At 45.0% G+C, this 26,110-nt stretch overlaps 1 protein-coding gene across 3 annotated transcripts in view; it reads left to right on the top strand.

Annotated features, from left to right (window-relative positions):
* The window catches only part of clasrp (CLK4-associating serine/arginine rich protein), a 144,693-nt gene that overhangs the window by 97,934 nt on the left and 20,649 nt on the right, over positions 1-26,110 (top strand). For 2 of the 3 annotated variants that reach the window (XM_072274541.1, XM_072274542.1), the window contains exons 16-18: positions 6,782-6,842; positions 7,553-7,611; positions 22,162-22,208. In XM_072274541.1, coding sequence (XP_072130642.1) covers positions 6,782-6,842; positions 7,553-7,611; positions 22,162-22,208 — 167 coding nt within the window. Of the gene's footprint in view, positions 1-6,781; positions 6,843-7,552; positions 7,612-22,161; positions 22,209-26,110 lie in introns of those variants that run through there. The other variant, XR_011888098.1, reaches the window with a different exon arrangement.

The following is a 26,110-nucleotide window of genomic DNA, read 5'->3' as shown; positions in this document are numbered from 1 at the left end:
TACTGTGCTTGTTGCCCAGTACGCCGCTGACATTTAGGGCAGGAATGAAGGTCGTCCATCTCTGGTGGTGTTCAGGGCTTCCTTCATCGTGTCAGTAGCTTCCTCTCAGTTTTCAATATTGTCACTCAAGCAAATCCCAAGTGGAGACTCAGGAATACTGTTGCACTCAGTTGTAGGATTCTTTAGTGCTGTTTCTGTAACAGTTTTGTTTGACCAGTCGGGGTTGTTAGCCCTGAGTTAAACCCCTGAACCTGGAGGACCGGTGGACCACTCTTAGTCTGGCCTGTACCCCTTGACCTATTTGGCATGGGTGACCCTACCAAGAGCATAAAGCCCTAACTCCAGCTAAAACAGCTCTCTGGATCATTTGGGCATGCAAGCCTTCAAACTCAGCAACAAGGTTGTGGTCCCTTTGGAGGCCTGATACTGTGCTGCTTCTCTAAATCCGAAAGTTTCAATTAGTGCCACGCTTTTGAAGATTTAAAAAATAAAAATTAACTTTATTTGTCACTTATGCATTGAAGTACAGAGAAATGCATCAAATCAAATCAGTGAGGATTGTGCTGGGCAGCCCTCTAGTGTCGCCACATTTCCGGTGCCACAACTCACTAACCCTAACCTGTGTGTCGTTGGAATGTGGGAGGAAACTGTGTCTTATGGAGGAAGCCTAAGTGGTCATGGAGAGGAAATACAAACTCCTTACAGACGGTAGCGGATATCGAAACCCACATTCCAAAGACATACAGATAGGTTAATAGGTAAATTATCACATGGGTGTAATTGGGCGGCACGGAGTCATAGGTCTAGTTACCATGCTGTATCTCTAAATTAAACAAAACAATACAAAAAAAAATCTTCTGAGTTGGACAAACTGGTGCTGTTACTGTGTGCTGCCACGTAACAACTATATCAAGAGGGAAAAACCTGATTCATGTTCTCAAGTTGTCTTGTGACATAGGAAGCCATTTGGCACATCTGTGATCCTATGCCGGCTCTCCTGGCAATCTCATCACTCCCATTCTTCCTTCATTTCCCTTTCATGTCCACAGCTTTACCTAGTTCTTTTGCTACCCACTACACTAGGGGCAACCTGCAGTAACCAGTTAGCTTCTTTTATGGAGATACAGCATGGAATAGGCCCTTCATGCTGTGCTGCCCAGCAAACCCCCAAATTAACCCTAGCCTAATCACAGGACAATTTACAATGACCAATTATCCTACCAACTGGTTGGTCCTTGGACTATGGGAGGAGACCAGAGCACCCAGAGGAAACCCACGCGGTCCTTACAGGCAGCAGCAGCGATTGAAACCGGGTCGCTGGTACTGTAAAACTTAATGCTAACTATCATGCTACTTGCTGCCCACAAATGGCAGGAAATCCGCACGGTCACCGGGAGAACATGTGAACTCTGCACAATATCACTGGATGTCAGGACTGAACCCAGGTTGATTGAAATGTTCAGATGCCTGTATCATTAACACTTACTCTTGGGCAGATTTTGGTACAGTTAGCAAGCCGTTACTGTGTGTCTTTCATGCAGAGATACTTGAGCAAGGTTTAAATAACTATATTAGGATGATTCAGTTAGCATAACACTGTTACAGCACTAATGACCCAGGTTCAATTCCCACTGCTGCCTGTAAGGAGTCTGTATATTCTCTCTGTGACCGTATGGGTTTCCTCCGGGTGCTCCAGTTTCCTTCCACAGTCCCGAGACGTATGAGTTAGTATGTTAATTGATCAGGAGTGTACTTGAGTGGCATCGGCTCATTGCAGAGCAAGGCCCTCTTACCGTGCTGTATCTCTAAATAGACAAATGGTCAACTGTGCCCAACAAACCGTCCAGAGAGAACTGGGTATTGAGGTAATTGCAATATGCACAGATGTTGCATAGAAGGAGGTTTGGATGCCGTTAATAGAGGGAGAAGCAGAATGCGACTAAAGTTTCAGACTGCAGTGTTGAATAAGGGTTGGGTTCCTGAATAGCTACAGGGTTAAGTAATATCGGGATGCTAGGGCTATGTCACTGATGTGAAATGCCCGTCCTACCAGCAATTAGTATAGTAAATAATACAAAAAACTGGAAGCAGTCAGCTCAGGTAGCAGCTGTGCAAAGAAAAAAAAAAGTAGTTTACATTTCAGGTCTGTGATCGTTTGTCTGGTAGGACCATAAGACATAGGAGCAAATTAGGCCCCAAGGCGCATCGAGTCTGCTCTACCATTCCATCATGGCTGATTTAATATTCCCCTCAACCCCATTCTCCTGCCTCCTCCCTGTAACCTTTTGTGCCCTAACTAATCAAGAACCTATCAACCGTGGAAGTTCACGAGAGTGATCCTGGGAATGAAAGAGTTAATGCCTCTTATGTGGAGCGTTTGATGGCTCTGGGCCTGTACTTGTTGGTATTTAGAAGAATGGGGGTGGGTGGGAATCTCATTGAAACTAATAAAGTATTAGAATGCCTAGATAGAGTGGACATAGAGAGGATGCTTCCTCAAGTGGGAGAGCCTGGGACCAGAGGGGACAGCCTCAGAACACAAGGACATCGGTGTAGAACAGAGATGAGGAGGAATTTCTTTAGCAAAAGGGTGTTGGGTCTGTGAAATTCATTGCCACAGACAGCTATAGGGGCCTAGTCATTGGTGGTAGTTAAAGCAGAAGTTGATAGGTTTTTGTGTTAAAGGTTTTGGGGAGAAGGCAGAAGAATGGGGTTGAGAGGAAAAATAAATCAGCCGTGATAGAATGGTATGGAGCACACTCAGTGGGCCGAATGGCCCAATTCTGCTGCTGTGTGTTATCATCTTAACCACTCTCCTGTTGATATAAAAGACCACGTGGCACTACTGGAGAAAATCGGAGGCGTTCTCCACTGCCACTTGGCTAACACCATAATGCTGGTTGAGCTTACTTGCAAATCAGCTGCTGTACCTCCAAAATTGCAGCACCATTTACACTTCCCTGGCATCTAAAGAATACAACTGCAGGTTCCTTTCTTTTACATTCTAGAGAGGGGCTTGTGCTCAGCTCTCCAGCCTTGTGAATCCTATCCAGCTGTCACTCACTGCATCTGTGGAGGAGAGAGCGATGTCTGGATGTCAGATTCTTGATGCACAGTATTGAGCTGAGCCCCAGAGATATCTGACCCTGAATACCCCATTGCCACTAAAATTTTGTGCTGTCTCAACATGGGACACTACAGCACAGTCTATAAGTTGTGCTGACCTTCTAAGTCACTGTAAGATCAATCTAACCCTTCCACCCCCACCCCCACATAGCCCTCCATTTTTTTTTTTATCACCCATGTGCTTATCTAAGAGACTCTTAAATATCCCTAATGTATCTGTCTCTACCACAACCCCTGGCAGGGTGATCCGCACACCCTCTGTAAAGAAAAACGTACCACTCACATTCCCCTTTACTTTCCTTCAATCATCTTAAAATTATGCTGCCTCACATTGGCCAACTCTGCCTTGGGGGAAAACGTCTCTGACTGTCCATGTGATCTGTGCCTCTTACTATCTTTATCAAGTTGCCTCTCATGCTGTTTCGCTTCCACGAGAAAAGCCCTAGCTCGCTCAACTTATTCTCACAACACATGCTCTCTAATCCATTTAGCATCCTGGTGAGGTGAATTTAATATACCTGAGCAGTCCATGCTCACTGACTCTATACCTACCCATAGTGCCCTCACCGTAATACCCGTAATCCGGTGTTCAAATCCAGGTCCAGGTCTGTCAGTGGTAGCTTTTGTTGCCAAGAGGTTAGAAAGCAAAACAGGTTTTGGTGTTTGGTGAAATCCCAGAGAGCTGTTTGTGCTCAGCAGCAAAATCCCAATGGGATGGGCTGCTCAGGGCTGCGATATGTCGTAGCAGCACATGCAGAATACTGGAGTAACTCAGCAGGTCAGGCTAAGTGGATTTTCGGCATCTGATGTTTGAAATATGTCACACCTTTGTGGATGGTGGGGAGGAGTAAACATTTCTGGCTGAGCTCCTTCATCAGGATTGAATGCCTTATATTCTGGCTGGGCATGTCCATCGATCTTTCGAATTTCTTGTAATTCCTCCCCCCGTTCCCTTCTCTCTTTCTCCATTTCCCATTCTGGCTCCTCCTCACCTGCTCATCACCTTCCTCTGGTTCCCCTCCTTCCCTCCCTCCTGTGGTTCTTTTTCCTCTCCTACCAGACTACCTCTTCCTCCCATCACCTCCCAGCTTTTTACTTCATCTCCCCACCCACCCACACACCTTCCCCCTCACCTGGTCTCATCTATCACCTGCCAGCTTATACTATTCCCCTCTCCCTCACCACCTTATTCTGGCATCTTCCCCCTGCCATTCCAGTCCTGATGGAGGGTCTCAGCCTGAAATGTGGACTGTTTATGCCTCTCCATATATAGTGCCTGACTTGCTGAGTTCCTCCAGCAATTTGTGTGTTGCTCCCTTTTCCCAGCATCTGCAGAATCTCTTGCATTTGTAATATGTTGTACCCTTGTGGTTGTGCCCCTGTGGGATAGGTCCAGCTGGAATCTCCTTGAAGGGCTGGGTGTTATCCTCAAAGTTCAAAGTACATTTGTTATTTAAGTATGTATGCATTATGAGGGGTGATTGCTAAATTCGTGGCCTAAGGTAGAAGGAGTCAATTTTAGAAAACCTAGCACATACATTTTTCAACATAGTCCCCTCCTACATATACATACTTAGTCCAGCGGTCGTGGAGTATACAGATCCCTTCCTTGTAGAAGTGGGCCACAGCAGGGGTGATTGATAAGTAAGGTAGAAGGAGGTGAGTTATTAACTTCAAACTTCCTGCATTATCACTCAGAGTTGAACCGCACGTGCATGTAACGAGAGTGTCTTGGATCTCCAGGTGGTCCACAATAGGGATGATTGATAAGTTCGTGCCCTAAGGTAGAAGGAGATGAGTTATACCGCTTTCGTTACATGCACGTGCAGTTCAGCTCTTTGAGTGAAGATGCAGAAAGTTTGAAGTTAATAACTCATCTCCTTCTACCTTAGGCCACGAGCTTATCAATCACCCCTGCTGTGGACCACTTCTGGAGGTCCAAGATGCCAGCTTCTACAAAGAAGGGATCCGTATGCTTCACGACCGCTGGACTAAGTGTGTAAATGTAGGAAAAATGAATGTGCTAGGTTTTCTAAACTTGACTCCTTCTACCTTAGGCCACGAACTTATCAGTCACTCTTTGTATACAACTTTGAGGTTTGACTCCAGACAGGCAGACACAAAACAAAGAAACCCAAAAGAGCCCATTTTTTAAAAAAGATTACCAAGTGCACAGAGACAAAAAGCCAAATCGCGCAAACAATAATTGAATCTAATTCAAGTTTAATTGTCATTCGTCCATACATGAATACAGCCAAAGGAGCAGCATTACTCTGGGGCAAGGTGCAAAACACAGTACCAACAGTTACACATAGCACAAAGCATGCATAAGATAGCAAGCTCAAATGGTATTGCAATCATGCAATAAAAGTCAAAAGCTCATGCTATCTATCCACAGTTGACCACATTAGAGACCGTCTCCTGCCGAGCAAACGTTTGGGGGCAGGGGCAGCACCAACTCCAGCCTGGATGCCATGCCACAGCGCACCAGCCCTGACGACACTGGTTTGAAGCATAAAAATCAGCAAGCAAATAGTGTTCTGAGGCCCACAAAGAGAGTACATCCCCACACCCTTAGTTCAGCGCAGAGCCGAGCAGCGGGCTGAATCGGCCTGTCCCTCGCCTCAGGGCCCAGACGTGCTGACCTTTTCCATCTGGCCCGGTGCCCAAGTCATCATTCAAACTTTGGTTTCAGTCGCTTCGGTATGCTCTGGGACTCGGACCCCACCACCTTGATTCGACCTGTACGTGTCCTTTCCATTTGGGCCTGAAGGGGTGGACCAGACCTGGTGCTGCGATTGTTGGTATTTGCATCATTGGCGTGTGTGGAGTTTTCCACACTGCTTGTTGCAACTGCGCTGTGACTCAGCACTGCTTGCTGGCTGTAACTTGGAACACGATTGTCACTAAATAATAGCATATTATTAGGATTGTAGAAAATTGAAAACCAGCGTACCATACATCTTCATAACAACATTGCAGCTCTATAAAATCCGAGTTGGACCACACTTGGAGTATTCTGTTCAGTTCTGGTCACCTCATTTATAGCAAGAATGTGGAAGCTTTAGAGAGGGTTCGGAAGAGATTTGTCCAGTTGCTGCCTGGTTGAGCGAGCTAGGGCTTTTCTTTGGAGAGGAGGAGGTAGAGGGGTGACTTGATAGGGGTGTGCAAGAAGATGAGAAGCGTAGATCGAATGGGTAGCCAGAGTCTTCTTCCCAGAGTGGAAATGGCTAATAAGAGGGGGCATGATTTTAAGGTGATTGGAGGAAATTATCGGGGAGATGTCAGAGGTAAGTTTTTTTTTAATAGGGAAAGTGGTGGGTGCTTGGAACATCACGGGCCAAAAGGTCTACATTGTGCTATAATATTCTGTTTTTCTATGTTTCTGAATGTTTTGTATGTAATAAATCCTTTGTTTGCATTTTTCTAGCATATGGTGAGCCTGTAAATTTAATTTGAAATCTCGGGACTTAAGTGTCCACGGCGTGCTCCTGTTGTCCTGCACCTCAGCTGGTTGAGACATTTGTAGTTTCCAGAAAGAAAAAAATGAGCACAATTCTCTCCAGCTCCCCTCGGGCCGATGCTACGGTGTTTAATACTGTCTGAACCTGAAGCATTGTTTCCCCTTGTAAATGTTACTTCGTTTCTCTTGCAGCCGAAGCTAACGCCACAGGAGAAACTGAAGCTTCGCATGCAGAAGGCACTGAATAAGCAATGTAAGCACGCGTGTCCTGGGCTGCAGGGCTCCCCTGCAGTATTATTGCTGCACGGAAGCTGCCCTATATCGCCAAGGGGATTCGGGGGACTCTGAACAAAGAGGGCAAGTCACCATTTAGAGTCTGTGATCATGTAGAGTCCTAGGGTGCAATGCTTTATCATACCAGCGACCTGGAATCATTCCTACTGCTGCCAATAATGAGTTTGTACGTTCTCCCCGTGACCACATGAGTTTCCTCCGGGTGTTCCGGTTTCCTCCCACAGTCCAGAGATGTACCGGCTGGTAGGTGAAATGCTCATTGTGCAGCAGCAGGTCATTCCAATACAGAATAATAAAAACTATGATTTACAGTGTGTGTTTATATGTATATGTGTACTCTTTATTTAATTTAACATTATATAGATACATAATGATAAATTAACTAAATAATGCAAAAAGGAAGAAAAATTAGTGAAGTAATGTTCATCTGTTAGAAATCTGCTGAAGTCTTTGGTGATGTACCAGATCTCCTCAGACTCCGAATGACATGTAGCCACTGTCTTCAAATCACACTTAATCCATGGTGGGTGTTAGTGGAGTGACAAAGCCTGCAGGGTTGAGTCAGGTGGGGATGGCAGAGGCGTGAATCACGACTGTATTATCTGGGGGTGGTAACTTGTCACGGATGCAGGCGTGACCTGTTTGTTTTTTTTTTTGCTTTGTCGGCAGTTAAAGCAGACAAGAAGGCCGCACAGGAGAAACAGCTACAGCAGGAGCAGGAGCGACAGGTAGGCCTCCAGAGTAGCAGTGGCACTCCCACCACCTACGTCTCTTGTTACACCATAGAACAGTATGGACCTTTCAGCTCACAGTGTGGTGTAGAACTTCAACACTCTCCAAGATCTGTCTCACTATTCCCTCCGGCATCACTCTCCATTCCAAGATCTGTCTCACTGTTCCCTCCTGCATAGCCTTCCATTTTTCTATCACCCATGTGCCTATCGAAGAGTCTCTTAAATGTCCCTACTGAATCTCCCTCTACCACTAGGACGTCCCATGCACCCACCACTCTGTTTAAAACAAACCTACCTCTGACTCCCCCCACCCTCTGATACTTTCCTATAATTGCCTTAAAGTTCTTGCGTATTACCTACTTCCTTCCTGAGAGAAAGGTTTTTGGCTGTCCATGCCTCTTATCATATTGTGCACCTCTGTCAAGTCACCATTATTGATGTAACGCACACACTGTGCTGGAGGAACTCAGCAGGTCAGGCCAGGCAATACACACAAAATGCTGGAGGAACTCATGAGACTATAAGACAAGGGAGCAGAATTAGGCCATTCAACCCATTGAGTCTGCTCCGCCATTCCATCATGACTGATCCCAGATCCCACTCAACCCCACACACCTGCCTTCTCGCCATATCCTTTGATGCCTTGACCGATCAGGAAAGGATTGACTTCCACTTTAAATATACGCACAGACTTGGCCTCCACCGCAGTCTGTGGCAAAGCATTCCACAGATTTACCACTCTCTGACTAAAAAAAATTCCTCCCTACCTCTGATCTAAAGGGCCACCGTCAGTTCTGAGGCTGTGCCCTCTAGTTCTGGACAACCACCATCATAGGAAACATCCTCTCCACATCCACCCAATCTAGTCATTTTGGTAGGTTTCAATGAGATTCCCCCCCACATTCTTCTAAATTCCAGTGAGTAGAGGCCCAAAGCTGCCAAATGCTCCTCATGTGTTAACCCTTCCCAGAGTCATACTTGTTAACTTCCTCTGGACTTTCCAATGGTAACACATCCTTCCTGAGATATGGGGCGCAAAACTATTGACAATATTCTATTCTAAGTGTAGCCTGACTAGTGTCTTATAAAGGTTCAGCATTATCTTCTTGTTTTTATATTATGTTCCCCTTGAAATAAATGCCATCATTGCATTTGTCTTCTCTACCACAGACTCAACCTTAAATTAACCTTTTGGGAGTGTTGCTTGAGGAGTCCCAAGTCCCTCTGCACCTCTGATGTTTGAACGTTCTCCCCATTTAGATAATAGTCTGCACTATTGTTCCTTTTACCAAAATGCATTATCATACATTTCCCAACACTGTATTCCATCTGCCACTTTTTTGCCCGTTCTTCCAATTTGTCTAAGTCCTGCTGCAACCACATTGCTTCCTCTGCACTACCTACCCCTCCACATTCATTGCCTCTCCTTTGTCCACCCTGCTTGTTACTTCCTTGAAGAACTCTAACAGATTTGTCAGGCAAGATTTCCCTTTACAGAAACCATGCTGACTTTGACTTATTTTATCATTAATCTTCAACGCTTTCCCAACCACTGAGGTTAGGCTAACTAGCCTATAATTTCCTTTCTTTAGCCTTTCTCCCTTCTTAAAGAGTGGAGTGACATTTGCAATCTTCCAGTCCTCCGGGACCATGCCAGAATCAATGCATCCATTATCTCTTCAGCAATCTCCTCAGGTCCCTGAAATATAATCCATCTGGTCCAGGTGACTTATCTGCCTTAAGACATTTCAGTCTCCCTAGCACATTTTCCTTTATATTAACAATGGCACTCACTCCTGCTACCTGGCACTCTTGGACCTCTGGCACACTGCTAGTGCCTTCCACAGTGAAGACTGATGCAAAGTACCCTTTAAGTTTATCTGCCATTTCTTTGTTCCCCATTACTCCCTCACCAGCATCATTTTCCAGTGGTTCAGTATCAACTCTCATCTCCCTTTTATTCTTTATATAACTGAAAAAACTTATAGTATCCTGTTTTATATTTGCCCTCATATTTAATCTTTTCCCTTCTCTTAGCTTTTTTAGTTGCCTTTTGTTGGATTTGGAAAGCTACCCAATCATCTAACTTCCCATTCACTTTTGCTACCTTATAAGCCCTTTCCTTGCTTTTATGCAGTCCTTAACTTCCTTCGCCAGCCACAGTTGTCTACCCCTGCCATTTGAGAACATCACCTTCTGTGGGACATATCTATCCCGCATCTTGTGAACTATCCCCAGAAACTTCAGCCATGTCTTGCTGTGCCATTGTCCCACCAATATCCTCCTCCAATCTACATGGGCAAGCCCACAATGCCATACCGACGATTGCATCACGTGTTCGTCTGTCTTATTCCGAATGCTGTGCTCTTTTAAATATAGCATCTTCAGTCCTGCGTTTTTCACCCTTTTGAATTTTGCCTCTGTGGTACAATTTAACTCTTTGTTCTGTCTGTTTTTGTACCCAATCATTGGCTTGTCCTTCCTTACATTCATATTACATTCATCATCTACTTGTAAACCTGCTGGCTCATCCTCAGCTCTATCATACTGGTTCCCATCCCCCTGCCATATTAGATTGAACTACACCAAACAGCTCTAGTAAACCTGACCACAAAAATATTTGTCCGTCTTAGATTCAAGTGCAACCCGTTCCTTTTGTTCAGGTCCCGTCTACCCTAGAAAAGGTCCCAGTTATCTAAAAGTCTGAATCCCTGCCCCCGCTCCAATTCTTCAGCCACACATTTATCTGTCACCTCATTCTATTCCTATCCTCACTGTCACATGGCAGAGACAACAATTCTGAGATTACTACCCTGGAGGTCCTGCTTCTCAGCTTCCTTCCCAACTCCCTGTATTTTTTTTTAGGACCTCCTCCCTGTTTTCTGCTTATGTCGTTGGTACCACAACTTCTGGTGGCTCACCCTCCTTTTCCAAGTAATATATAGATGCGTCCAGAAACATCGTGGACCTTGGCACTGGAAGGCAAACTACCATCCGTGTTTCCTTCTTGTGTCCACAGAATCGGCTATCTCTCCCCCTGACTATAGAGTCCCCTAATACTGCTGCCATCCTCCAGTTCCATATAACCATATAACAATTACAGCACAGAAACAGGCCATCTCGGCCCTTCTAGTCCGTGCCGAACACTTACTCTCACCTAGTCCCGCTGACCTGCACTCAGCCCATAACCCTCCATTCCTTTCCTGTCCATATAGCTGTCCAATTTTACTTTAAATGACAACATGGAACCTGCCTCAACCACTTCTGCTGGAAGCTCGTTCCACACAGCTACCACTCTCTGAGTAAAGAAGTTCCCCCTCATGTTACCCCTAAACTTTTGCCCCCTAACTCTCAACTCATGTCCTCTTGTATGAATTTCCCCGACTCTCAATGGAAAAAGCCTATCCACGTCAACTCTATCTATCCCTCTCATAATTTTAAATACCTCTATCAAGTCCCCCCTCAACCTTCTACGTTCCAGAGAATAAAGACCCAACTTGTTCAACCTTTCTCTGTAACTTAGGTGCTGAAAACCAGGTAACATTCTAGTAAATTTCATCTGTACTCTCTCTATTTTGTTGACATCTTTCCTATAATTCAGTGACCAGAACTGTACACAATACTCCAAATTTGGCCTTTCCAATGCCTTGTACAATTTTAACATTACATCCCAACTCCTATACTCAATGCTCTGATTTATAAAGGCCAGCATACCAAAAGCTTTCTTCTCCACCCTATCCACATAGATTCCACCTTCAGGGAATTATGCACCATTATTCCTAGATCCCCCTGTTCTTCTGCATTCTTCAATGCCCTACCATTTACCATGTATGTCCTTTTTTAATTAGTCCTACCAAAATGTAGCACCTCACATTTATCAGCATTAAACTCCATCTGCCATCTTTCAGCCCACTCTTCTAACTGGCCTAAATCTCTCTGCAAGCTTTGAAAACCTACTTCATTATCCACAGCGCCACCTATCTTAGTATCATCTGCATATTTACTAATCCAATTTACCACCCCATCATCCAGATCATTAATGTATATGACAAACAACATTGGACCCAGTACAGATCTCTGAGGCACACCACTAGACACCGTCCTCCAATCTGACAAACAGTTATCCACCACTTACTCTCTGGTGTCTCCCATCTAGCCACTGTTGAATCCATTTTACTACTTCAATATTAATACCTAACGATTGAACCTTCCTAACTAACCTTGCGTGTGGAACCTTGTCAAAGACCTTACTGAAGTCCATAGAGACAACATCCATTGCTTTATCCTCGTCAACTTTCCTAGTAGCCTCTTCAAAAAATTCAATAAGATTTGTCAAACATGACCTTCCACACACAAATCCATGTTGACTGTTCCTAATCAGACGCTGTCTATCCAGATGATTATATATACCATCTCTAAGAATATTTCAGTTAATTTACCCACCATTGATGTCAAACTCACAGGCCGATAATTGCTAGGTTTACTCTTAGAACCCTTTTTAAACAATGGAACAACATGAGCAATACGCCAATCCTCCGGCACCATCTCCGTTTCTAATGACATTTGAAATATTTCTGTCAGAGCCCCTGCTAGTTCTACACTAATTTCCCTCAAGGTCCTAGGGAATATCCTGTCAGGACCCAGAGATTTATCCACTTTTATAATCCTTAAAAGCGCCAGTACTTCCTCTTCTTTAATCATCATAGTTTCCATAACTTCCCTACCTGTTTCCCTTACCTTACACAATTCAATATCCTTCTTAGTGAATACCGAAGAAAAGAAATTGTTCAAAATCTCCCCCATCTCTTTTGGCTCCGCACATAGCCGTCCACTCTGATTCTCTTAGGGACCAATTTTATCCCTCACTATCCTTTTGCTATTAATATAACTGTAGAAACTCTTCGGATTTATTTTCACCTTACTTGCCAAAGCAACCTCGTATCTTTTATCTTTTCTAATTTCTTTCTTAAGATTCTTTTTACATTCTTTATATTCCTTGAGCACCTCAATTAGTCCGTGCTGCCTATATTTATTGTAGATCTCTCTCTTTTCTGAACCAAGTTTCCAATATCCCTTGAAAAACATGGCTCTTTAACCTTTCCTTTCAACCTAACAGGAACATAAAGATTCTGTACCCTCAAAATTTCACCTTTAAATGACCTCCATTTCTCTATTACATCCTTCCCGTAAAACAAATTGTCCCAATCCACTCCTTCTAAGTCCTTTCGCATCTCCTCAAAGTTAGCCTTTCTCCAATCAAAAATCTCAACCTTGGGTCCAGACCTATCCTTCTCTATAATTATATTGAAACTAATAGCATTGTGATCACTGGAGCTGAAGTGCTCCCAACACAAACCTCTGTCACCGACCTATCTCATTCCCGAACAGGAGATCCAACACTGCCCTTTCTCTGGTTGGTATCTCTATGTATTGCTGCAAAAAACCATCCTGCACATATTTCACAAACTCCAAACCAAAAAGCCCTTTTACCATATGGGCTTCCCAACCTATGTGTGGAAAATTAAAATCTCCCACAATCACAGCCTTCCCTTTTGAGCTTCAGGGCCAGACTGAGTTCCAGAAGCTTACCCTCCCCCCCTCCAGCAGTGCACAAAACGGAGTACTTAGGGGGACGGTCACAGGGGTGCTTTCCGCTATCTGACGTTCCTCCTTCCCTCTCCTGACAGTCACCCATTTATCAGCAGGTTAGGCAGTATTGATGGCCAGAGCAATACACACAAAATACCGGAGGAACTCAGCAGGTCAGGCAGCACCTATGGAGAGGAATCAACGGTTGGCGTTTTGGGACAAAATCCTTCATCACGCCCCAAACATGACTGTTTATTCCTCTCCATAGCTGGTGCCTGACCTGCCGAGTTCCTCCAGCATTTTGTGTGTGTTTCTCTGGATTTCCAGCATCTGCAGAATCTCTTGTGTTAGCATTGTTGATGATGTGGGGTGTAGAGGTTTTGCTGTCTGCTCACTCGGTAGAACCTATTCATATTCTGTGGTGTTATGGAGTGGGGGAGCTGCAAAAAGGCCATCAGGAACATCACAGAGGCTGCTGAGCGAGCCTCCAGATGGCTATGGATCAAGAAGTGTGATCCATGGACCAGTGGTGCTGGGACACAAGCCATGGCCTAATCAATGCTGGTTGGGTCACCTGGGCGAGGGCATCTGATGTTGAAAGACCCAAAACAGCCGATGACCCCAGGTTGTGAATTCCAGCCCATCTGAGGATGTATCTCAGCATCATGAGGCTGAGAGATGTTCAGTAATGGGAGGAAGCTGTCTGACCACCTTGAGTTGCATTACATCACAGCAGATCTAACTCAGCTCCGGGTAACCTTGTTCCCTTGTGTGATATGAAATGAAGGGTTCAATGTACATTTATTATCAAAGTATGTATACATATACAACCTTGAGATTCGTCTCTTTACAGGCAGCCACAAAACAAAGACAAAAGAACCCATTTAAAAAAAGAGTCTGTCAAACACCCAATGTGCAGAGAGAGAAAAACAAGTCATGCAAACAGTAAATGCAAGCAAATAACATTTTGAACTGAAGTCCACAAAGGGAGTTTGTCCACAGATCCTTAGTTCAGTGCAGAGCCAAATAAACCTCATGGAGCAGCGAGCTGAACTGGCCCAGTTGAGTTTTACAATCTGGTCCAGCGCTTAACTCGTCATACAAGTATCGGGTTCTGTCACTTTGATATGCTCTGGTATCCAATCTTGCTCCAATGTTATTTGGAATCTCCCACTAGATATTTTCTCAGTATCCACTGGAATAAATCCCTTTAAAATCCACCACATGATCGTACCAGGGCAATCTAAACCCAGATTTCTACAAACATCTCTTGTAATTTAAACCTTTGTAAACATCATGTTGAATTAGCATTGTGCTCCTTCAAGAACACTAGAGGTGTGATAATCAGGCAGTGATTATTACTACACTAATATTTACAGTCTTAACGATTATTCTGCACTTGTGAAATTATAGCAGATATTAGTTAATTTGTCTTCAGGTCTGGTTTCAGATCCCAGACGAACCCCCAAATGTTGTGACTGACTGAGTCACTGGGGACGCTGAAGATGACGATATATTCAATGCAGTAGATCGTCTGGAGGGAATCTAGTTGTTCTCTCCTCAATAATGTTAGAAACATGGAAAACCTACAGCACAATACAGGCCCTTCAGCCCACAAAGCTGTGCCGAACATGTCCTTACCATAGAAGTTACCTAGGGTTACCCAGAACTCTCTATTTTTCTGAGATCCATGTACGTATCCAGGACTTAAAAGACCCTATCGTATCTGCCTCCACTACCGTTGCTGACAGTCCATTCCACGCACTCACCACTCTCTGCGTTTAAAAAAAAACTTACTCCTCACATCTCCTCTGTACCTAGTTCCAAGCACCTTAACACTAAGCCCTCTCGTGCTAGCCATTTCAGCCCTGGGAAAAAGCCTCTGACTATCCACACGATCAATGCCTCTCACCACCTTATACACCTCTATCAGGTCACCTCTCATCCTCCGTCGCTCCAAGGAAAGGAGGCCGAGTTCACTCAACCTGTTCTCATAAGACATGCTCCCCAATCCAGGCAACACTCCTTGTAAATCTCCTCTGCATCCTTTCTATGGTTTCCACATCCTTCCTATAGTGAGGTGACCAGAACTGAGCACAGTACTCCAAGTGGGGTCTGACCAGGGTCCTATATAGCTGAAACATTACCTCTTGTCTCCTAAACTCAATCCCACGATTGATGAAGGCCAATGCACCGTATGCCTTCTTAACCACAGAGTCAACCTGCGCAGCAGCTTTGAGTGTCCTATGGACTCGGACCCCAAGATCCCTCTGATCCTCCACACTGCCAAGAGTCTTACCATTAATACCATATTCTGCCATCATATTTGACCTACCAAAATGAACCACCTCACACTTATCTGGGTTGAACTCCATCTGCCACTTCTCAGTCCAGTTTTGCATCCTATCAATGACCCGCTGTAACCTCTGACAGCCGTCCACACTGTCCACAACACCCTCAACCTTTGTGTCATCAGCAAATTTACTAACCCATCCCTCCACTTCCTCATCAAGGTCATTTATAAAAATCACGAAGAGCAGGGGTCCCAGAACAGATCCCAGAAGCACACTACTGGTGACCGAACTCCATGCAGAATATGACCCGTCTACAACCACCCTTTGCCTTCTGTGGGCAAGCCAGTTCTCAATAAGCTTTTCAGAGGTACCTTACTTTCTCAATAAGCTTTTCAGAGGTACCTTGTCAAATGCCTTGCTGAAATCCATATACACTACATCTACTGCTCTGCCTTCATCAATGTGTTTAGTCACATCCTCAAAAAATTCAATCAGGCTCGTAAGGAACGACCTGACTTTGACAAAGCCATGCTGACTATTCTTAATCATATTATGCCTCTCCAAATGTTCATAAGTCCTGCTTCTCAGGATCTTGTCCATCAACTTAACCAACCACTGAAGTAAGACTCACTGGTCTATAATTTCCTCGGCTATCTCTGCTCCCTTTCTTGAATAATGGAACAACATCCGTAACCCTCCAATCCTCCAGAACCTCTCCTGTCCCCATTGATGATGCAAAGATCATTGCCAGAGGCTCAGCAATCTCCTCCCTTGCTTCCCACAGTAGCCTGGGGTACATCCCATCCGGTCCCAGTGACTTATTCAACTTGTTTTCCAAAAGCTCCATCACATCCTCTTTCTTAATATCTACATGCTCAAGCTTTTCAGTCCACTGTAAGTCATCCCTACAATTACCAAGATCCTTTTCTGTAGTGAATACTGAAGCAAAGTACTCATTAAGAACCTCTGTTATCTCCTCTGGTTCCATACACACTTTTCCACTGTCACACTTGATTAGTCCTATTCCTTCACGTCTTACCCTGTTACTCTTCACATGCTTGTAGAATGCCTTGGGGTTTTCCTTCATCCTGTCTGCCAAGGTGTTCTCATGGCCCCTTCTGACTCTCCTAATTTCTTTCTTAAGCTCCTTCCTGCTAATGTTATAATCTTCTAGATCTCTATCATTACCTAGTTATTTGTACCTTTCATAAGCTCTTCTTTTCTTCTTGACTAGATTTACAACAGCCTTTGTACATCACGGTTCCTGTACCTCACCATCCTCTCCTTGTCTCTTTGGAATGTATCTACACAGAACCCCACACAAATATCCCCTGAATATTTGCCACATTTCTTCTGTATATTTCCCTGAAAACATCTGTTCCTAATTTGTGCTTCCAAGTTCATGCCTGATAGCCTTATATTTCCCCTTATAGAACATAGAACAGTACAGGCCCTTCGGCCCACAATGTTATGCCGACCCTCAAACTCTGCCTCCCTTATAACCCCCCACCTTAAATTCCTCCATATACCTGTCTAGTAGTCTCTTAAATTTCACTAGTGTACCTGCCTCCACCACTGACTCAGGCAGTGCATTCCATGCACCAACCACTCTCTGAGTGAAAAACCTTCCTCTGATATCCCCCTTGAACTTCCCACCCCTTACCTTAAAGCCACGTCCTCTTGTATTGAGCAGTGGGGCCCTGGGGAAGAGGCGCTGGCTATCCACTCTATCTATTCCTCTTAATATCTTGTATACCTCTATCCTGTCTCCTCTCATCCTCCTTCTCTCCAAAGAATAAAGCCCTAGCTCCCTTAATCTCTGATCATAATGCATACTCTCTAAACCAGGCAGCATCCTGGTAAATTTTCCTCTGTACCCTTTCCAATGCTTCCACATCCTTCCTATAGTGAGGTGACCAGAACTGGACACAGTACTACAAGAGTGGCCTAACCAGAGTTTTATAGAGCTGCATCATTACATCACGATTCTTAAACTCTTATCCCTCGACTTATGAAAGCTAACACCCCATAAGCTTTCTTAACTACCCTATCCACCTATGAGGCAACTTTCAGGGATCTGTGGACATTTACCCCCAGATCCCTCTGCTCCTCCACACTACCAAGTATCCTGCCATTTACTTTGTACTCTGCCTTGGAGTTTGTCCTTCCAAAGTGTACCACCTCACACTTCTCCGGGTTGAACTCCATCTGCCACTTCTCAGCCCACTTCTGCATCCTATCAATTTCTCTCTGCAATCTTCGACAATCCTCTACACTATCTACAACACCACCAACCTTTGTGTCGTCTGCAAGCTTGCCAACCCACCCTTCTACCCCTACATCCAGGTCGTTAATAAAAATCATGAAAAGTAGAGATCCCAGAACCAATCCTTGTGGGACACTCCAATCCGAATGTACTCCCTCCACCACGACCCTCTGCCTTCTGCAGGCAAGCCAACTCTTAATCCTCCTGGCCAAACTTCCCTGGATCCTCTGCCTTCTGACTTTCTGAATAAGCCTACCGTGTGGAACTTTGTCAAATGCCTTACTAAAATCCATGTAAATCACATCCACTGCACTACCCTCATCTATATGCCTGGTCATCTCCTTAAAGAGCTCTATTAGGCTTGTTAGACATGATCTGCCCTTCACAAAGCCATGCTGACTGTCCCTGATCAGACCATGATTCTCTAAATGCCTATAGATCCCATCTCTAAGAATCTTTTCCAACAGCTTTCCCACCACAGACGTAAGGCTCACTGGTCTATGATTACCCAGACTATCCCTACTACCTGTTTTAAACAAGGGGACAACATTCGCCTCCCTCCAATCCTCCGGTACCATTCCCGTGGACAATGAGGACATAAAGATCATAGCCGGAGGCTTTGCAATCTCTTCGTTCGCCTCGTGGAGCAGCCTGGGGAATATTCCGTCAGGCCCTGGGGACTTATCCGTCCTAATGTATTTTAACAACTCTTCACCTCCTCCTCTCCCTTACTCCAATTAAATGCTTTCCTTACTTGCCTATTCCTATCCCTCTCCAATGCTATGGTAAAGGAGATAGAACTGTGATCACTATCTCCAAAATGCTCTCCCTCTGAGAGATCTGACACCTGACCAGGTTCATTTCCCAATACCAGATCAAGTACAGCCTCTCCTCTTGTAGGCTTATCTACATATTGTGTCAAGAAACTTTCCTGAATACACCTAACAAACTCCACCCCATCTCAACACCTCACTCTAGGGACATGGTAATCAATATTTGGGAAATTAAAATCTCCCACCACGACAACCCTGTTATTATTACACCTTTCCAGAATCTGTCTCCCTATCTGCTCCTTGATGCCCCTGATACTCTTGGGTGGTCTATAAAAAAAACACCCAGTAGAGTTATTGACCCCTTCCTGTTCCTAACTTCCACCCACAGAGACTCCATAGACAATCGCTCCATGTTTTATACCTTCTGAACACAAAGACACTTAATCAGTTTTACTGGCTATAATGACCTACTTTACCATTTTGAATGTGGACAGGTAACTTGCACAATTACATATTTTATAATGGTTGCACATTCCAACTAGCAGGATCCCTTTGAATGTTCAAATACTGGCAGCACACACAGAACGTTGGAGGAATTCAGCAGGTCAGGCGTCATTCCTGGCCTCCGTTTGATATGGTACTCTTCCTTCAGTGCCCCCAGGTCTGGGAACAACTCCCAGTTACTTCTCCTGCCACTGAATATTGTTTAGTGAATCCAGCCTTGCAATGAGATTCAGCTTCTTGAGGGCATGTCGTCCCAGTCGTGGTGAGAAGAGATTCTGAACAAAATAGACATCCCTTTTTAACTGTTTCTCATTTTTTATGGATGGAAGTCGTAATCATTTCTTTCACACTGAGCTTCTGTCTCCCTAGTCTGATGAGCACTTTTTTTTGTTGGGTTTTGTGTAATGCCTGTTTCCTTTGCCAGTTTTTCAAACAGACATTTGGGATATCTGTGACACCTACCCCAGTGTCCACTTTGAACACCACTGCCTCATTTTTCAACTGAACTGTAGTACACCAGACGGATTGAATCTAGAGCCCCAAGAAAATCTCTCTATTCGTCAAAAATCACAGCTTTTGACGTCCTGACTTTTAGAATGGGCAACTCTATTGCATTGGTGGCACGTCAGTTGTTTTGCTGGACAGAACTCTTTGACGTGGAGGCAACATCACCTGCAGTTGGACATTTTACTTGCTCTTTGTTCCGCTCATCTGTTTTGTTCCCTCTTTCTGACTGTACCTTGTGTCCTCTCATATATCACATTTTGCTTTTCTGTGAAATATTCTTTGACTTTGTCCTGCAAAATTTTGTGCTCCTTTTTCTGAGCAGATGTCAGTCCTAATCGATCCCTGATGTCATCTGCTTTGTTACCCATGCAGTATATCAGTCTGCTTATCAACCTCTGCATTATATATACCTAATGATTTGATCTCCACTGTTGCTTGTGGCAACAAATTCCACAGATTCGCCACCCTCCAGCAAAAGAAATTCCTTCCTCATCTCTGTTCTAAATAGATGTCCTTCTGTTCTGAAGCTATGTCCTTTGGTCTTAGACTCCTCTGCCATAGGATGCATACTCTCCACATCCACTCTATCGAGGCCTTTCAACATTTAATAGGTTTCAATGAGATCACCCCTTTATTCTTCTGTGTTCCAGTGAGTATAGTCATCAAATGCTTCTTGTATGAAAAGCCTTTCAAACCCGGAATCATTTTCGTGAACCTCCCTTGAACCCTCTCCAATGTCAGCACATTCTTTCTTAGATAAAGGGCCCAAAACTGCTCACAATAATCCAAATGCTCCTCACCAGTGCTTTATAAAGCCGCATTAACCTCGCACTTCATAAGGAGGAGTTGAGTGTCTGTGTTTGTGTGTGCATGCGTGCATGTGTGTGTGTAAAAGAGAGAAGCAAGATGCATAAAAATTGAGAGAGACTTGATGAGGATACTGAAGGCAGAAGGAAGGGTTGGTTCATCAAACAGACTGACAGGAAGCTTGGTGGGATGAGAAGGTATTGTAGAGGATGGGCCAGGGGTCACTGAAAATGAGGGTGAGAGGACAAGGAAGTGGAAGTTATGGGTCAAGGTTAAAGTCACCACTGGTGAACAGTGGAGGGTAACACTTTACCGTAACAGTGACCCAGGTTCAGTTTGTGCTGCTGCCTGTCAGGAGTTTGTACATTCTCCCCGTGACCACGTGGGTTTCCTCTGGGTGCTCTGGTTTCCTCCCATGATCCAAAGATGCACCGGTTGGTATTTAATTGGTCATTGTAAATTGTCCCGTGATTAGGCTAGGGTTAAATTGAGGGATTGCTGGGTGCACAACTGGAAGGGGCAGAATGGCCTGTTCCATGCTGTATCTCAATAAATAAATAAGGCATAGGAGTGGATTTTGATGTGGTCTGCTGCTGTAGCCCATCCGCTGCAAGGTTCGACATGTTGTGCATTCAGAGATGCTCTTCTGCACACCACTGTTGTAATATCTGGTTTTTGAGATACTGTTGCCTTCCTGTAGGCTTGAACTAGTCTGGCCATTCTCCTCTGACCTCTCTCATTTAAAAACAAGTGCTTCACCCGCAGAACTGTCTCTCTGGATGATTTTTGTTTGTACTCAAGAGACTGAAATCCCAGGAGATCAGCAGTTTCTGAGATACCCCTCCCCCCGCAATCTGGCACCAATAGTCGTTCCATAATCAACGTCACTCAGATCACATTTCTTCCCCGTTCTGATGTTTGGTCTGAACAACAACTGAACCTCCTGATCGTGTTAGCATTCTATTATGCACTGAATTGCTGCCACATGAGTGACTGTTAGGTATTTGTATTAACAAGCATGTGTTCAGGTGTACCTAATAAAGTGGCCACTGAGCATGAAAGGAAGTCAGTTTGGCCCATCAAATCTGTGTCGTATCACAGAGCCTTAGTTTTCCCTGTAATCCCCTTTCTCCCACATTCCTTTCTAGTTTAAGTTTAATGTCATAGGCATAGTAAAACCCAGGGTATAAATGCCAAGGAAGTCAGCTTTTTCCAGCAGTGGTTCAGTACAGTACAAATAGTTAACACAAGGTTCATTAACATAAATTGTACCTAACTTTACATGGCCAAAATAAACATAACATCAGTGCAAGTTGAGAGAAAGGAAAGGAAATGTAGTCTGCGGTAGTGTTAGGGTTGTTCAGGTCAGTGGTTGATGTCAGAGCCTGTTGCTGAACCCTGAGCTGTGGGTCTTCTGGCTCTGTACCTGCTGTCTAATGGCAGCGTTGCGAAGAGGGCACAAATGGTGGGGTCCCTTATGGACGTTGGATGTTGTCCATAACCCACATCCTTTGATACTCCACATTGAGGGCATGGGGCAATTTACAGTGGCCATTTAACGCACTGACCTGCAGGTCGATTGGATGTAGGGGGGAATCTGTGCGGTCACAGGCAGAACGTTTACTCTGTACACAGACGGTGTCCGATGTCAGTATTGGACGCCTGAATGTGACTTTGGCAGCAAGGTAAAGGAGAAGGGCGAGCAGTATGCATGGAGGGGAAGTGCAGTTGCTTCATTGGGTGAGGGAAGTCCCTGTTACCTATCGACAACATGCAGTCACAGTTTTTCTGTTCTTCCTTTCAGGAACGGGAGGACGAGCTGCGAGCAATGGCTCGGAAAATTCGCCTGAAGTAATTCTCTTCTCCCTCTCCACCCTCGGTCCCCCTCTCCCCCTCTCCCCCTCTCCCCCTCTCCCCCTCTCCCCCTCTCCCCCTCTCCCCCTCCTCCCCGCCTGCCCTGGCAAACCGCTGCAAAGCTGCTGCTGATAAGAAAGCCAGTTTCACTGTGGGTGACCTGGGGAGAGTGGGGTGGGTTTGCATGGTTCGTAAAGCTGGCAGTGGGGAGTGACATTAATTTATACTTTAATTTATGTGTCCTCATGTCTCTGAGCCTCGTGGAGAATTTTCTAACCTACTGAGGCTTGGTGGGTTAATCTGATGAAGCAAGTCACCCCCACCCACCACCACCTCACCAGGGCACTGTCTTTTTCTCGGGTCTAACCCCAGCCCGTGATCTCTCAGCAAGCTGTCAGACAGCAAGTCCATCCCCCTCAGCATTGCCACAAGTTCCACTGTTCACTGACAGTCTGTGATTTCCCTTTATCCGAGTGCGGTGCAGACTGTTTCAGAAGACTGTTCTGGATCTGTAGGTCTGATTCTATCCCCTATGTAAACATAAGTGAACCACACTTCTTTCGTGGCAGTCTTGTGCCTTCACAGCCTTGCATTTAATTCCAGGTTTATTAATTACTTGGATTCAATTCCCCGGCTCTGTTGATGGGAATTAGACCCGAGCCTGTAGACACCTGCACGCCAGCCCTGCAGATGAACCTTTCTGCGACTCTGTGCCACATTATACCCAGTGACATCCGCAGGCAGTGCCTGTGTGGTTTAACTATGGACCTTCCTGGACTAGGAGCCACAGCAGATTACTGCATGGCTTGCTGCTGGTGCATCTTTATCTTTTGTACAGTAAAGATTAGTGCAGAATAACAGGTGAAGTATTCAAGGTTATTCAGCACACTTTCCAGCTCTTGGGGACAAGAGGATTGCCTGTTGTTTAAGTTGCTGACTTCCCCACAGGATGCCTCCTGACCCTCGTAGAACTTGTTAGTTCCTCAGAGTCTGGTATGTTATATTCCCGGAAGAATCAGTTTGTGCCATCATCTGTAACAACTTAAAAATAATAAGAACATAAAGAGTAGGCCATTTGGCTCATCGAGTCTGCTTTGCCATTCCAATATGGTTGGTTTATTTTCCCTCTCTACCCCATTTTCTTTCCTTCTCCCCGTAGCCCTGAAGCCCTGACTAATCAAGAACCTGTCAACCTCTGCTTTAAGTATAGCCAATGGCTTTAGCTTCTGAATCCAGAAGTCATTTGTGATCCATGATATCTTTTTGGTTGGTGCAACACTCTCCAGTGCACCTGCTGAAAGGTCGGGCTCAGTTCCCGTATGCCTGTAAGGAGTTTCTACATCCTCCCCGTGATCACGTGGATTTCCTCCGGGCACTCTGGTTTCCTCCCACATTCCAAAGATTAGAGTTAGTAAAATTTGGGCGTGTTACATTGGCACTAGGGGCATGGCGACACTTGCAGCTGCAAGCGACACATTTCACTCTGTTTCCATGTATATTGAAAGTTGTACAAGATGTTAGCGAGGCCTAATTCAGAGTACTGTACAGGAAAACATAAATAAGTTTGAAAGAGCACAGAGAAAGTTTTCAAGGACGTTGCTGGGTCTGGAGGACCTGAGTTATAAGGAAAGATTGAATAGGTTAGGAGTTTATTCTTTAGAATGTAGAAGATTGAGAGGAGATTTTGTAGAGGACTATAGATAGGGTAAAGAGAAACAAAGAAAACCTACAGCACAAAACAGGCCCTTCGGCCCACAAAGCTGTGCCGAACATGTCCCTACCTTAGAAATTACTAGGCTTACCCATAGCCCTCTATTTTTTTTCTAAGCTCCATGTACCTATCTAAATGTCTCTTAAAAGACCCTGTTATATCTGCCTCCACCACCGTTGCCGGCAGCCCATTCCACGCACTCACCACTTTGAGTAAAAAACTTAGCCCTGACATCTCCTCTGTACCTACTCCCCAGCACCTTAAACCTGTGTCCTCTTGTGGCAACCATTTCAGCCCTGGGAAAAAGCCTCTGACTATCCACATAATCAATGCCTCTCATCTTATACACCTCTATCAGGTCACCTCTCATCCACCATCACCCCAAGGAGAAAAAGCCGAGTTCACTCAACCTGTTTTCATAAGGCATGCTCCCCAATCCAGGCAACATCCTTGTAAATCTCCTCTGCCCCCGTCCTATGGTGTCCACATCCTTCCTGTAGTGAGGTGACCAGAATGAGCACAGTACTCCAAGTGGGGTCTGACCAGGGTCCTATATAGCTGCAACATTATTTCTCGGCTCTTAAACTCAATCCCATGGTTGATGAAAGCCAATGCACCGTATGCCTTCTTAACCACAGAGTCAACCTGCACAGCAGCTTTTAGTGTCCTATGGACTTGGACCCCAAGATCCCTTTGATCCTCCACACTGCCAAGAGTCTTGCCATTGATGCTATGTTCTGCCATCATATTTGACCTACCAAAATGAACCACCTCACAATATCTGGTTGAACGCCATCTGCCACTTCTCAGCCCAGTTTTGCACCCTATCAATATCCCACTGTAACCTCTGATAGCCCTCCACACTATCCATAACACACCCAACCTTTGTGTCATCAGCAAATTTACTAACCCATCCCTCCACTTCGTCATCCAAGCAGGCTTTTTCCATTGAGGTCAGGTGGGGCTACAGCTAGAGGTTATTGGTTAAGGGTGAAATGAGAAAAGTTCAAGGGGGAAATTTCTTCACTGTGGGGGGTCGTGAGATTGTGGAATGAGCTGCCAGCACAAGTGGTGCATATGAGCTTGATTTCAATGTTTAAGAGAAGCTTGGATGGGTACGTGGATGTAGGGCTATGGTTCGGTGCAGGTTGATGGGAGTAGGCAGTTTAAATGGTTTAGCACAGACTAGATGGGCTGAAGGGCCTGTTTCTGTGACTCTATGTGTGACAAATAAAGCTAGTCTTCTTTAACAGTTACTGGCCAGGAGCTAAGATTTTAGCAGGCTGATACCACTGCTGGCTCCCAGTTAAAGAAGGGTGATAAGTCCTGTTCCTGAGGGCTGTGCTGTGATCCTTTAGTATGCCCAGTGCCGTAGAGGTCAAACTAAGAGTGGTCCACTGGTCCTCCAGGTTCAGGGATTCAGCTTAGGGCTAAAACGCTAAATTGTTCTGGAAACTGCAATGAAGATTCGTTCTATCCAGACAGAGATGGAGGACCTTCACAGCTGCTCTATATGTCAACAGCATAACGGGCTGTAAGTCCATGTTGAAAATGTCAATAACAACATGACAATCACCAGTGTTTGCGGACACACAACCCAGTGACGAGCAGGGTAGGACATGTAGATGAAAGGAGAGTAGTTTTGAGTAGAGGAGCAGTGAGCACAGCCCTACTACAGTGCCAGTGACCCAGGCTCCATTTGGTGGCTTTGTACATTCCTCCCTGTGACCTTGTGGCATTCCTTTGGGTGCTCTGAACGGGTTAGGGTTAGTAAGTTGTCCACGAGCCATGTTGGCACTGGGTTTGTGTATGGGTTAACTGATCAATTGGTTACATGTGTGATGTGGGCTCATTGGACCAGAATGGCCTGTCACCATGTTATATCTCGTAATAAAGATAAAGATGAGCTTTATTTGTCACAGGTACATTGAGGCATAAAGTGAAGTGTGTCACTTTGTGTCCGAGTGTTGTGTGGGGCATCCTATAAGTGCCGGCATGCCTGTGACTCATCAACCCTGACCGGTACATCTTTGAAATGTACGGGAAGCCAGAATACCCGGGGGAAAACCACTTAGACACGGGGAGAACGTACAAACTCCTTACGGACAGCAGCAGGATTTCAACCCCAAACACTGGTGCTGTAAAGCGCTACGCTAACCAATATTAAAAGGAAGCTCGCCTGAAGCCA

The sequence above is a fragment of the Mobula birostris genome, chromosome 12 (assembly GCF_030028105.1).
Source record: "Mobula birostris isolate sMobBir1 chromosome 12, sMobBir1.hap1, whole genome shotgun sequence".
In the NCBI taxonomy this organism is placed as follows: domain Eukaryota; kingdom Metazoa; phylum Chordata; class Chondrichthyes; order Myliobatiformes; family Myliobatidae; genus Mobula; species Mobula birostris.
Note: the sequence above shows the minus strand (reverse complement) of the source record. Positions and strands in the feature narration are given on the sequence as shown.